At 51.6% G+C, this 14,521-nt stretch overlaps 1 protein-coding gene across 1 annotated transcript; it reads right to left on the reverse strand.

Annotated features, from left to right (window-relative positions):
• Positions 1-5,182: 5,182 nt before the first annotated feature.
• MCM3 (minichromosome maintenance complex component 3) lies at positions 5,183-14,515 on the reverse strand. The gene is made up of 15 exons (XM_040598438.1): positions 14,367-14,515; positions 13,941-14,071; positions 13,004-13,242; positions 12,504-12,612; positions 11,650-11,803; positions 10,998-11,129; positions 10,336-10,544; positions 9,636-9,810; positions 9,323-9,449; positions 8,849-8,999; positions 8,539-8,679; positions 8,212-8,315; positions 7,074-7,156; positions 6,639-6,714; positions 5,183-6,402 (listed from the first exon to the last, which is right to left on the reverse strand). Exons 3-15 carry the CDS (start codon positions 13,162-13,164, stop codon positions 6,204-6,206), a joined length of 1,821 nt encoding a protein of 606 aa, XP_040454372.1. The 5' UTR covers positions 13,165-13,242; positions 13,941-14,071; positions 14,367-14,515; the 3' UTR covers positions 5,183-6,203.
• Between the last annotated feature and the right edge of the window lie 6 nt (positions 14,516-14,521).

The raw sequence follows: 14,521 nt of genomic DNA on the forward strand, positions 1-14,521 counted from the left end.
TAGCCTGCAGCAGCAAAGGAGATAACAGGGCTGCAATCGCAGCCTCTGAAACTTTCAGATGCCGAGGCCAAACGTTTCAGAGCGCAGCTCAGCTGAAGCCCAGGGCAGGGCTCGTACCTCCAGCAGCTTACTCCTGCCTTGCTGACCACCCCAGGTTTTTCCATTCGTGATGTGTGATGCCATAAAATCACCTACCTTCTGGTTTGGAGAGCTGACCGTACGCATCTCCGCTCGCCCCAGCAGGGTTTGCTGACGGCACTTTACCACACTGACGAGGCTCATGACCAAGTTGCAGACCACAGCTGAGAGATGTGAACTGGAAAGACTAAATATTGCTGGGGAAACGTGGCTGCCAAGTGTGCCACAGATACTGGCAGCCAAAAGCTCTGCACGGGGCCATCAGCATGCTCTGCTCCAGCACGCAGCGACCACAGCTCTGTGCCACTGTTGGCAGGGACCGGCAGCACCTCTGGGCTTCTTCCATGAGCAAACCTCATTTTTAGCTGCCAGCTCTGACTTGGCTTCACACTTTGGCCAGAGCTGTGGGTTGAGTGGTAAGCAGGGATTAGGTGATGCTGAGGGTGCTGGTGTGGCTATTTCACCCCTCGCCCCTGCAGCCTGGGTGCCATCAGCAGGCAGGTAAATAGGGCATTCAGTAGCACTGGAGGGAGGGAGGGGCACCGTGGGCTTAAGACATATAATATTAAGGCACAGCGTGTGAAATAAGGCACCAGGGCACGTGACCCAACACTGCATTCACACCTCTGGAGCATGACCGAGCCCAGGTAGCAGGCCAGATGAGCTGAGTGATGAGGTGGGTCAGGTCACCCACCTCAAAACAAGGGTCAGGGCCAGAACTGGAGCTTCTGTTCTCCCCCCCCCCCATGCAGCAAGGCTGAGACAGGTAAACTATTAGGGACACGACTTGAGAGGGAGCAACACAGAACATACAACACCAAACGCTTTCCTTACCGGTTAGATTCCCTGAATCATTATTTTTACTACCTCTGGTCTTTAACCTCTAAAGGAGCATGATGTCCCTCAAGAGAGGTTGCACCCTCCCCATTTCTGAGTGGGAGCTGAAGTTTATTCTCTCACTTGCTTTGCAGGATTCATCTAAAAAGTCAGGTGCTGGTCTTGGTCACGCAGACACAGCTTTGTTATCTGAGTCTTCCCCATCAAGGTAATTTTAGTCAGCACATTACCAAGGCCATTCTGGGGAAAGCCCTGCTGCCTCTTGCTCACACACAGGCTCTTCCTTAGGACAATGTAGGTTGCATTTGCAGTCACACGCTGTACGGTTCCGCCTGACAGGTCTTCCATAGGTCAGGCCACAAAGACATGGAGATAGCTGGCCAACTGTGCTTTCAGATCCTTTGGAGAGCCTGGGTCTGATCCCTTCTTAGTGTACGATGGTTTGGAATGGCATCACATAGCCAAATTAGAGTCACAGAAATCTCACACACTTTGGCACCTTGTGCACTATTTCCCTTACGCGCTGTAGGACATGGGAGATCTCCAAAAGGCACTTAGTGCATCTGCTCAGCCCCAGGGTAGCAGCACCACTGCCCGAATCATTCCCAATTGCTCATTGCCTAACCTATTCCTGAAGATCTGCTTTTTATAAATAAGCTTATTATTCTTCTCTGTGGCCAAGGAAAAAAAGCTTATTTCTTTCTTCTTCGAAACTACCATGTCTTTTAGGCTCCACAACATCTTATACATCCCAATATATCAGGGTCTTGACACCAACATGACATTTATTGGCTCATGTTTAGTATGTGATCTACTTGCTCTATGACAAGCCTCTTCCCAAAGGACTATTCTCTCCCCATCAGTCTCCAGCCTCTAAGGCACATGATTTTCCCTACTTCCATTCGGAGGTTTATACACACATTGATTGAACTGGATACTATATATTCCATATTATTTCTTAAATTCTAACTGGTTTTTGAACATTCAAGGCCTCTCCCAACCGGCCATCATCTGCCAGTATTAGCAGGAAGATATTCTTTTCTCTTACCCAGCTTGCTAATCAAAGGGGTGACCAGTGCTGAACCAAGGACAAATCCCTGTGGGAATCCTGCTCTGTTCATCCTCCCCATACCACAAGTACTCCTATCTAAGCCTGTCTTTTCCAAGCAAGTATTCACCCACCACCTCCTAATTTCATTACTAGAGCACTTTTTTAGCATGCTTATGAGAGTTATGTGCAATTTAGGCACATAGGCTTAATACGGCTCAAGATAAAATACACCTACAGTCCATCTCCTAAGCACAAATCCCATTACCTGTCAAGGAACGTTAGATTGCCTTGGTATGATTTACCTTGTAGTCTTGCCATCCCTTTACTGCATGTACTGCATATTAACGTTTGCTTGATTATCTCTTCCTGCAGTTTTCAGGGAACTACACCTTTCCTTAGTTTCTCCTTTTCTTTCTCCCATTTTTTTTCCCCCTCTTTCCAGTTTTCTGCATCCATCCTCCAGGATTTCCCATAAAGAATCCAATATATTGGCTCAGTTCAGCTGATCTCTGTGATCTAAAACCAAGGCACCTGGAGCTGTGCTTGGCAATTTAGGTTTGCTTAAGACTCAGTAGAGAGCCACAGGCACAGTTAATCTTTATTAATCTTAATGCCAATTAGCCTTAACTCCTGCAGATGCTTAGACCTAGTCCCGTCTATATCGAATAAAATTTGTTTCACCCAGTTTGCATTACATATTATTTTTTCAAGATTTAGTAATCTTTTGCCAGGCTGTCTTCCCACAGGATCTTCCTATATAGCCTCTAACATTGCTCAAGCCAGGTTTCTTGAGAATTACTATCTTTATTCTATGGTGTCCTTCCTTTTCTTTGTAAGTATCATAAACTCCATCATCATTTTCATCCATTCCAGAATTTTCTATCAATTCTTTTCCATCAGCAAGAATGAAGCCTGGAAACAAAAGATAACAGCAATTAATATTATACAAATATTAGGGGGAAAAAAGTAAATTATACAGTTGCAAAGACTGTTTTCTAGAACTGAAACCGAATGGCACAGCCTGGCTATGTTGCTTGTATGAAAAGCTCCCAGTCTCCAAAATGAAGTGGCTATATCACAACTCCTCTTTGGCCCACGCATATTCCTGAATCATGGCCAAAACTTGTTTGGGAGAGGGCTAGTTAAGCCCATCAAAAAAGTGCCAAGGACCAGTCAAAAAATACAGCTAGCTGAGGTGCAGTGCCCAAGTCTGTGCCCTGTCACTGTTTATTTCATTAGAGCAGATGTGGCTTCAGTGTCCATGTGGCTGAGCATCCAAGAACTGGATGACCTCTGGAATATCGCCGATTCAGGCTGTTGGTCAGACTCAGCTGATCCCCACAAACCTCTCTGCCTTTGGGATTTGTAGGTCCAGATCTTCCATCCATAGGGTTAGTTGACCACTCATTGCCAAAACAATTTTCTTAATGTTGACAACAAGCTGATGCTGCTTGCATCCCACTCCTTCCTTCCTCTCTCCCACCTACTCCCACCATGGCACCTCCTGCCTGAATTCTTTTGACAGGGATGAGGAAACCACACACTGGTTTATCCAGACCAAAACCTGATATGGAGCATTCGAGGGTACGTTTCTTTAGCCTGAACACAGCCCACGTGGGCCAGAGAGCAGCTAAATGAAGAAGCTGCCTTCCTAGGCATTCTCAGCCCTTGTGGTACTGCTGCCTATACATCCTCACAAACATCTACCTGCTGCCTTCCATTTCCTACGCTACTGAGTAGTTACAAGCTCCCTTTGCATAGACCTGCCCCTGTCCTCTCGTAAAGCAGGGATCTGCTCTTGCACTCAGGAGCAGGGATGCTGGAGGACCTGGTGGCTGCCAGGTGGCTGCTCCGCTCACCAGTTCCCCTACCAACCCTCCCACGAGCTATGGACCAGCCACAGACCCACCAGCCAAGTCAGCTTCTCTCCAAGGATCGTGGATTTGTTTTTCGCTTGCCAAAGACCCCTCTCCCCAGGGCCTGAGCAACTGCAAAGGATACCCCGAGGTGGCCGCCAGCACATGGGCGAGGTAGATAACTACGTCCTACCATCCGAGGCTGTGATATCTGCAAGATGGTAAAATGAACCCAAGATTTACATCCCCTGGAGCGCCTCCTGGTGTCCCGTCATGGGAACTACAGCATTAGCAGCTCCCCAGCTGCGAGTACAGGGAAAACCAAAGGCCTCAGCAGAAAAAGGAGGTGGCTCCAAAAAGCTGCTCTCACCAAATGCCCTCCCTTATTCCTGCTGTGAAGCGCGAAGAGGAGCAGCCCCCGAAAGTCAGAGAGAAGCAGAGGGGAGACAGGGAGGTGACAAGTGTTCCCACTCCTACAGCAGGGCAATGTCAGAGCTGCAGAAATTCACAGGGAACTTCTGATAATCAAAGCACCCAAGCACCTTTCCAGAAGAAAAAGTTTGGTTCCCTTGCCCACAGATGAGTTAGTGTGAATATACCACCTACACCCTGAAGAAGATACCTGGATATTTTTGGCCCCTTGCTCCTGCCTGGGGGCTTTGCAGCACACAGCCACGACAGCAGTGGCCATGCAGAAGCAGAGCATGCTGGCTCAGCTTCTGCGTAGCAAAACACTGAGACAGAACAACTCTGACCATCTGCATTTAACTCACCTTCACCAGTCTTTGCAGTTTCACAAGCCATAGGTCTAAGGGCACTCTGTAGAAGTGCAATGCATCCTACCAGAGATCTTTAGGTTAAAAACATGCAAAATCCCTTTCAAACCTAAAAATCTGCTATCACAGCTGTGCTGGATGAGGGCAGCTCAGAAATCAGGCTTTTCTAATTCAACAGGTCTGTGTGCAATAGAAAATCTAGGGTGTCTCCCCCTCCCTGTGCAATGAGATGCTACCCCGTCCTTTTAGGCACCCGGACACATAGCCCCTGGCCACGTAGCTGCAGTGGGAGAGGAAAGAGCTGCCCACATTTATTACCCACCCACCCCAAGGGTATTTCTGCAAAGTGCCTGGTCCACCAAGGCAAAGGCAGTGTGGTGGGAGAAGGTGCCTAACCCCATCCCTGAGCCCAGAGGGGTCCTGAAGGCTTTCTGTAGCAGCACAGGGCCCCAGAAGACTGCAGGGATGCAACGCCAGAAGTGGGAACAGTTTAAATCCAAGTAAGCAACAAGTCATGGTGGAAACAGTATCTAGGTATTTTTATTATTCAAATCAATATTCATGGCATCCAGAAAAAAGGGCACAGGAACTGTGCCAGTGCCCAGAAATGGGCAGGGACATCAGCAAACAGCTTGTGCTGTTCAGGGTCTTCTCCAAAGCTTCACCTGAAACTCACCAGGACAGGAAAAAAAAAAAACCCACTAAACAAAACCAAAAAGATTTCCTCCCATTTGTGGTGGTCCCATTATATTCATACAGGCGTGATCCCAGATCAAAGGCAGGAGCAGCTGGAGACCAAACCCATCTGCACCAGGGACAGGTCCCCTGGGCAGCTCAGAGCATCCCAAGTCCTTCCCACCTGCTTGGGGCCAAAACTCCTGGAAGGACTGTGAAATCTAGAAATCAGGTTGCCCCATGGGTGAGGAGCAGATCAGACTACACTTGCCCCTCCATTACCACAGATCCTGCACGAGATGGGTAGGAAGAGTGTGGGAAGTGGCTGGTCACAGACAACAGGACAGGCATGAGGTATCTAGCATTACTTGTGAGAGAAGCAGATCTAGGATACATAACTGAGGAAAAAGGAAAAAATTAAAAAAAGGGGGCGGGAGAGTGGGCATGGGGGTGGGGATAAAAGCTTCACTACTAATAGTGGTGCTCTCATGTTGCCTCTTACCACCGCAGCTATTTGTTGGATTCCTAAAAACAATTTTTTTTATCCAAAGGCTGGAATTATTACCAGCAATGCTAAAAACAGTATGTTAAGAACACCGATAATCTGCACCAAGTCTTTCCTTTTAGCTCCTTGCAGAAACAAACCTCTTCCCAAATACCCCAGTTTGAAGACAGCAACAGTAAGAACTTCCAGAGCTCCTGGCCTTTTTTGGTGCCAGCAAAGCACAGTGAAGGACTGTAAAGTGCGCAGACTTGAGCTCCCCAAAGTTCAGCTCAGCCAGGAGAATAGTTCAGGAGAAAGTTGAAGGCAAACATGAAGAGTCTCCAGACTAAGACTCCACAAGAACTTGGGCTCTTCCACCCAGAGGCTCAGATTAAGAAGATAATGTCATCAGACACCATGATCTGGTTGTCTTCCTGCATGTGGGCCAATGCCACCTTCACTTCAGCCAGCGAGAAGGGCTCAGGGTTGTCACGGTTGATGGACTCCATCACGTTCTTCAGACCCACAGACTGGGCATGGGAAGCTTTGAAGACCTCCAGGAGAGCAGCTTTGAATGCTTTCAACCTGGTCAGAGAAGGGTGATTACTTCTCACCTTGGAGACCACACACACACACACAAGTCCGTCCCTTTCCTTCCCAGCCCAGGTTGCCTCAGCCCTTTGCCATTTCAGCTGCAGCACCCAGCAGGAAAGCCAAAACCGGAGCTGGAAGCACCCACCACAGATGCATCTTCAGCACCAGACAACAGCTTGGACCCACCAGGGTGGGAACAGACACCACCACCCTCAGCCCCCACTCACCTTGGCTCAGCCAACTCCGGCTTCTTCACTTCACCAGCGGCTGAGGCTTCGGGCGTCTTTGGAGCATGTGCCTGAACTGGAGCAGAAGGAAGGGTTACCTCCAGCCTGCCTGGTGTTCAAGCACCCACAGAGCAAAAGCACTTGGGCTTTGGACAGGGTGGGCAATGCCAAACTCCCTCCCAATGTTGTTACTTCTGCAGCAGTTTGGAAGTGGAGGGGGAAAAGTTAACGTCAATACTAACTCTCCTGGCCCACAGAGCCATGGAAGGTTTAAAAAATTAAAAACAATAAAAAATAAATCATCTTAATCTGTGGAGCTGGACAGTGCCACATCACGCCAGGGACACCAAGTGACCCCAGGGCATGCAGACCCACCAGGGCAGAAGGCAGCAGCACCCTCAGGAGCCAGGTGCCACCAAAACCCCAGGGACTCACCCTCCGGCATCAACTCCTCGGTGTCACTGAAGTCGTATGGGTCATAGGAGCCTCCCTTGTCTCCTGTGCGTGCCTTCTTTCTCCTGGGTGTGAGAAAAAAACGTTACCCCAGCTGCAACTGGACTGCAGATCTGAAGCCCCCCCTGCCCCAAGTGCCTGGAGATGTCTGGCCAGGACCACACCTGTGGCTCACAAGTGAACCCCCCTCTGGCTGGCCACAAACCCCTGCCCATGCCACAGGACCCAAGCTGGTACCAGACCGAGGGCTGTGGCTGTCATCAAATGTTTGGGTTGGAATGCACCTTCAAAGATCATCTTGTTCCAACCCCCCAGGGACCCCTCCCCCCAGCCCAGGCTGCCCCCAGCCCCGTCCAGCCTGGCCTTGAGCCCTGCCAGGGATGGGGCACCCACAGCTGCTCTGGGCAGCCTGGGCCAGCGCCTCACCGCTCCCATCACAAAACTTTTTTCTATGACGGGAGCAGCGAGGCGCTGGCACAGGCTGCCCGGAGCAGCCGTGGGTGCCCCATCCCTGGCAGGATTTTTTCTTATGTCCAATCTAAATCTACCTTCCGGGGGGGGGGGGGTCTCACCAGAGCAGAGCAGAGGCGGGGGAGCTGCCTCCCCTGACCTGCTGGCCATGCTGCCCAGGACACATTTTGACTTTCTGAGCTGCAAGCGCACATCACCAGCTCATACCCAGTTTTTCACCCATCAGTATCCACGCCCAGGTCCTTCTTCGCAGGGCTGCCCTCAATCCATTCGTCCCCCAGCCTGTTTTGATACTGGTGGCTGCCCCAGCTCAGACGCAGGACCTTGCACTTGGCCCTTTTGAACTTCTTGAGGTTTGCACAGGTATTAAATAGTCTTGGTCCCAGCACGGACCCCTGAGGGACCCCACTCGTTACCAATCTCCATTTGGACATCGAGCTGTTGACTGCAACTCTTTGGACATGGCCATCCAGCCATTTCCTTACCCACAAAATAACCATGTCCCGCTACCACAAACTGGGGGTAGACAATCCATTAGGTTGATCAATTGTGAAGTATCTCCCCAAGGCCAGCACTGCCTCCTGCAACCTCCAATGAGGATGGTGCCCCTTGCATGACATGGCCCCCCCTCCCTTGTTCTGGCTCCTACCTGCTCACCCGGCACTCCTCCTTGGGCTGTGACTCCTCATCCTCCTCCTCAGTCTCCGAGTCATCCTCCACCTGCTTTCTGCGCTTCTTCTCCTTCTCCAGTACCTGCGTGGCAAAGACATGATGGACTCAGGCCCCTTTTCCACTGAAGCTGCTTTTAGGGGACCAACCCCAAGAGACCCAAGATCCCACCACGGTGGCCTCATCCCACACGATCCCCAGGAAAGAACCCCACCGGCGGCACAGGGTGCTCACCCTGCGCCAAACCCAACTTTTCCAATGACAATTTTAGAACTCCCCCAGGAGACAAGGGACACCTTCAGCCCACCTTTTTGAAGTAGGCAAACTGCACCAGCTCCAAAGCTGTCTCAGCATCCTGTAGATCAATGGTCTTGCTCATCCTGGCCTTGGCGTGGGCTGTGGAGAGGCGGATCAGCGTCTCCAGGGTACGGGCCGTGATGGGGGAGGTCTGGGGGGGGAGAGAGAAAGGTGCCTCTGCAAGGCTGACCCCCATCACAGCATCCCACCTCACTAAGAGGGGTCACGTCCACGGTGGAAAACTCCCATAAGGAGAGAGGGGAGCCTGTGCCTCAGTTTCCCTCCTCCTAGCCTGGCAGGGAGCTGCTCCCGGGGCTCACCCTGGCAATGTCCGAGTTCATCTGGCTCTGGCTGCGCAGGCGGGAGTACTCCTCAGCTATGTAGCTCGCTGACTCCTGGGTCAAGACAGGTTTAATCATCTTCGCCACGTGGATGTACTTCCTCATGAACTCCATGCTGACGATCTTCTCTCTGCAGGGAATGCACGCACACCCATGTCCTCCAAGGTGGGGACAAGCAAAAGGTGTTTGCAGAAGTTGGCTTCCCACTTTTTGCCCTTCATGGGCACCCAGGCATGTGGGGAATTCAGCTCCAGATGTTCCTCACCTGCCTGGCATGATAGATCAAGCCCAGAGCAAATCTCCCTTGGCACCCTGCTCATGTACCTCCCCACAGACCGTCTGGAGCGTCACTGACACCAGCCATCAGCCACTGGGTACATAAGCCAAACCCATCAAGTCATAATGCTGGAAACCCCTCCGAGAGCTCCAGGCAATGTGGAATGAAGGACTCACTTGCGGCGGCTGGGCCCATGCAGGAGGTCATCATGTTTCTCATACACTTGAAGCTCCTGCTCCTCCTCCTGCATGAAGTCGGGGTCCTCCGTAGCCAGGATCTCCACAGCGCTGCCCAGGGGCATAGCTGTAGAGGGGAGGGAGGGTCACAGAGAATGGGCTTTTAGCTTTTAAAGCAACTTCCAAAAGCCACCACAAGCAGTCCTCCACAAAGCCAGGATGCTGAACCCGAAGAGCTGCCACCAAGGGGTGACAACCCAACAAGGAAGGACAGGCCTGAGCAGCAACAAGACTGCAGTTAAAAATGACTCACCATCCCCATCCTGCTCACTGGGGTTGCGGTAGCGGTGCATCCGCAGGACATGGTCCGAGATCTCCCTGTCCTGCTCAGGGTCCATCTGGTCCAGCACAATGAAGAGCAAGTCAAAGCGGGAAAGCAAGGAGTCCTGCAGGCCAATGTTCTCCATGGGTGTCTTGTACTGGTCATACTGGAAGAGGACAATATAAGGGGTTACACAAGGCCCTCATGGGCCAGTCTTGGCTGCCAGGGAGGCTGAGAAGACCTTCTCAGGCCAGGCCTTAAAGGATGGATGTCCAGGCAGCTGGACACCACACTAAATCCAGCCTGCTGCAGAAGTAAGGCCTCTTTTCCCCATCCTGGAAGGTCAGCATAGCTCTCATTTGCAAAGAAAACACCTATTTTTTGTGATCCCAGATCAGGCACCAAGACTGGGGCATGTCACCAGGATGAAGGTCCACCAGGCTGTTGTGAGACACCCAGGCAGAAATGAGCCAGGGTAAGAAACCCCACAAGCCCCTCGCTCCTCCAGGAGGGCCACAAGCAGCAACAGAGACCAAACCAACCAGGTCTTCATTGCCCCATGGATCCAGTCCTAACAAGAACCAAGTCACTGATTTTGGGGGATCTTTTGGGTTTCACCAGCTGCCTCCTCCACCAAGATGGCTGCCAGCATCCTTCCCCATGGAGGGGACCAGCAAACACCAGCACTCACCCGGCCATAAACGGGGTTGGCCGCCGCCAGGACACTGCAGCGGGAGTTGAGGCGGGCATGGATGCCGGCCTTGGCAATGGTGACACGGCCCTGCTCCATCACCTCATGGATGGCTGTGCGGTCGATGTCTGACATCTTGTCAAACTCGTCGATGCACACCACTCCCCGGTCAGCCAGCACCATGGCTCCTGCTTCCAGACGCCGTTCACCTGGCATGGGGTGGGAGAAAAAGGGGGTCAAACACCACTCAGCAGCCCACACATCTGCCCTGACATTGCACTCCACCACCCCACCACCTCTGTGACTAGGCTAAGCTTCAACGAGCAGCAGCATCCTTCAGAGCTGCCCACCTCCTACCCAACCTGACAGCAGAAGGACACAGGATGAGGAGCAAGCCCATAAGGAAGACAACAAGATCCCAGCTGCTGCTAGCCCTCACGTGGGGTGCACCAAGTAGAAGAGGAGTAGAGAAGACCACCACCTAACAGAGCTAGAGAAAATACCCCTAAATACTACTACCATTGCCATAAAACTTCTGGAGGGAGCAAATACTGCTAGAGTCGCTGCGCAATTAACAGCAGCCCTAGACCTCGCAGAGTCCCTCCCAGGTATTAACAAGTATCTCCCTGACAGCTCCCACCAGGAACCAGCCCACCCCTCACCAGTTTCTTGGTCTGTGGTGACAGCAGCCGTCAGGCCAACACCGGAGGAGCCTCTGCCAGTGGTGGCGATGGCGCGGGGCGCGGTGCTGAGCACGTACCGCAACAGCTGAGACTTGGCAACGGAAGGGTCTCCTGAAATGGAGAAGACCATGTTTAATAACCACACATCATCTGGATACTGGGTCCAGTTTGGAGCTCTCAGTGCAGGAGCAGGTGCGGGGAAAACGGGCAAGAAGTGTGTTCATTCAGTCTTCATAAAATAAAATGATCAGATGATCTTCTCGCCTTCCTCAACGACTCAATGGGAGGAAACAGAGAAGATGGAGCTAGAGTTTAGAGAAGTGCATGGTGGTGGAACCAGAGGCAATGGGGACAATAGAAACCCAGGAAATGCCAGCTGGATGGTAGGATAGAGCCTACAGAGTTCACGGGATCCCATCCCTGGAGATGTTCAAAACCAAATGGACAAGTCCCAAAGCAACCTGATCTACCAGTGACACTGGCTCTACCCTGCGCACGTGCTTGGACCAGAGGCCTCCAGAGGTCCCATCTAACTTCAATTACTCTATGAAACTAAGTCCAGAAAAATGTTCCTCCATCTCACTCCCCCAACACCACCAACAGAGGGTGCCTCTGCCTAGCTTTTCCAGACCTATCAGCAAGACATTGATGTCTCCTCGGATGCGGCTCCCGTTCTCCAGGACCTTCTCGACCCCTCCAAGCAGCATGCAGAGGAGGGCCTTCTTGATGTACTCGTGCCCATGGATGCTGGGAGCCAGGGATCTTGCCAGCTGGTCAAAGATATCCTAAGGCAGAAGAGACAAAGCACAGCCCATCAGATGGACTGTCGCAAGTAAGAATAAGAAGCAATACTCCACAAGTCCATTTCAGCACACCAAAGAAAAGAGCTTAATCCTATCGCAGAACGACACAGATGAAAATTATTTAGAAAGAAGACAACTGTTGGCCAGTTTTCATTCAACTGGGCTCTGAAGTCCTAGACCATCCTGACCATCACATTCATCACTGGAAGCAGCAACCCCTGTGAAAGCAAGGCTCTCTCCACTCCACGCTATGAGGCAAAGGTCTCAGCATAAGACCAGGTTGGGGCAGACCTCAGTATCTCATTCTGGTTTGGGATCTGAAGGGGAAAGAAGGAGGTGTTTCTCCTGTAGAGGAAATTCCTTGGCAACCAGCCGGCAGGATAAGGACACACACAACAAGGGAGATCTCTGTCCCAGCAGCTATGCACAGCAGAGCTGCTAGCAGGCAGGAAGGATGCTGCTAGCAGTACAGAAGCAGCAACAAAAAAAAAAAATTGGATTTGATCAAAGCCTAAGCAGAAAACTCAAAGAATGTGAGTGGTATAATCCAGCCACGTTGCTAAGACAGCTGAAGAATTACTTGCAACCCAACAAGACACCTTCTTAGCCATGTGTCAAGCCTTAAAGCTGCTCTAGCTGCAATCTCACACCCTGATAAGCCCACCTTCTAAGACTTAAATACCTTGGAGCGACTCTTGCTGAACCTCTTGATCTTGGCCACATCAGCAGCAGAGTAGAGTGGCCGGACGTCTTTGCTCATCTGCTTCACGTGGCAGGCAATGAGGATAGTCCTGGAGAAGGGACACAGCCATGATCAGGCCCATAGAGCCTATGCATCCCAGCAACAACACAGCAGAAACTTCCACAGGGTCATCATTTACCCTCAGAAGTCCTGGAGAGGGCTGGAAAGCTTTAAGAGCTGTAGCCCCCTCTATCTGACTGCACTGGGACATCAATGGAGCATCTTTAAGAGCAACCAACCGCCTCTGTGCACAGCTGGAGCCCACAGCTACACACACTGATGCTAAGGAGCAAGATGCAAACCACTTCCAAGCGATTTAAGCTAATGTTTGACCCAGTTGTGAGACGGCCACCTGCCTGCCCTAGATCGCATCTTCCAGAGATGTGACTCTAGAATAGAAAAGGATGGGAAGGCTGAAGTCAAGACAAAAGAAGACTCACCTGAAAGTCCCTGAAGTATAACCGCCTTTCTTTCCTGGCAGGCAGCGGTACGTCCCCACCACCTGGATGCGGTCCCCAGGTTTCACCTTGTCCACCAGGTCATCATCCAAAATAACACCCACTGAGCGTGGCAGCTGCCCCGCTGGTGCCTTCTCAGGCATCTCCTGAATGGTGATGGTCTGATGGTCCTTGTAGACTGAGAGGCCAAACTCTGTCTCCAGAGGGTTATTCTCTTCATCCTAGAGGAGGAACCCAATAAAAAGACTAGCACCGTCTTTCAGGAGCACAAAGAGGTGGGTCAGCTGAGCAGTGGGAAGACAGGCTGTATCACCCAACACACACAAGACTGCTGGAAAGGCTTGATTTATCAGGATTGCCAGAGGTTGGGGTTCACTAGCTCCACAGCCCTCCACTGCCTAAAGCCACCAACATCTATCACTGCTAGTCTGGATGGTCTCTCCAAGCCCTGTCCCTACTGCAGGCAGTGGTGACACACCATCCATGCAGCAGGCTGTGTGCAGTGGGGACAAAGCTCAGGTCAACCTTCCACCATTCCCAAATACGGGGCAAACCCTCTACCTCTACCCAAGGGTGCATACAGCCTCCAGGACAGCACAGGCAAGCCCACGCTGACATGGGTCCCAGGAGCAGTAAGACTGGCTGACAACCTCCCAGAAAAACACGCTACAACAGAACCAAGATCATAACTAACATCTTAACTAGCAGGTCGGGTGACCTTGTGTCAGCCAAGACTTTCTCCATATGTTCCTAGTAGCTCTCTTTGATTTTCTCACGTGTGATGTGTCTTCTTTCTATTCCATGGGCTATGCTGGCAGAGGGAGAAGGGATGCACAGGGATTTGAGCCCCAGGCTCTGAGCTGGTACATTCTCCCTGGAGGAACCTGCCAATACTTCCCACGAGGTTACTTCACCTCACCTTTGTAGGGTAGACAGAGCTGGATGGGAAAGCATCCAGGGAGGTCAGGTCTGTGTATCGGCGCTCAATAGTCTTCTTAGTAGCTGGGCAATAATGGACACTCCGGACAATCTTCGGACGAACCAGAGAGCCTGAGGTTGGAAGAAAGAGGAGTTAGGGGCAGGGATGTCCCACTGACTGTCAGCAGGCAGTCCCCAACAGGGTCTCCAATGCTAAACTGCACTTGGGACACAATCCACTGCCAACCACGGCCAGGATTTGCTGAGCTCAAAGACCCTCCCAACACTCAAGACTTTCTGCAAAGCCCACTGTCACCTTTGCCCAGGTTTCCAGGCCGTACCATAGCTCCTGGTGGACTCCAGCCCCTCTGCAGCAAACACCTGGACCCACCACCCCTGAAGCCCCAGGGTCTCCCTCCAGTCTCACACTTTGTCACTATGCCCTCCACACAGACAACACAGCTGAGGAAACAGGCCGTCAGTGTCCGTGGCGACACGTGCTTCGAGCCAAAGCTGCCCTCCAGCCCGATGTAGAAGTCCTCATACTGCTTGGCATAGGTGGCATCAACAGAGGCAACGAAA

This window comes from Falco naumanni, chromosome 6 (genome assembly GCF_017639655.2).
Source record: "Falco naumanni isolate bFalNau1 chromosome 6, bFalNau1.pat, whole genome shotgun sequence".
Classification (NCBI taxonomy): Eukaryota; Metazoa; Chordata; class Aves; order Falconiformes; family Falconidae; genus Falco; species Falco naumanni.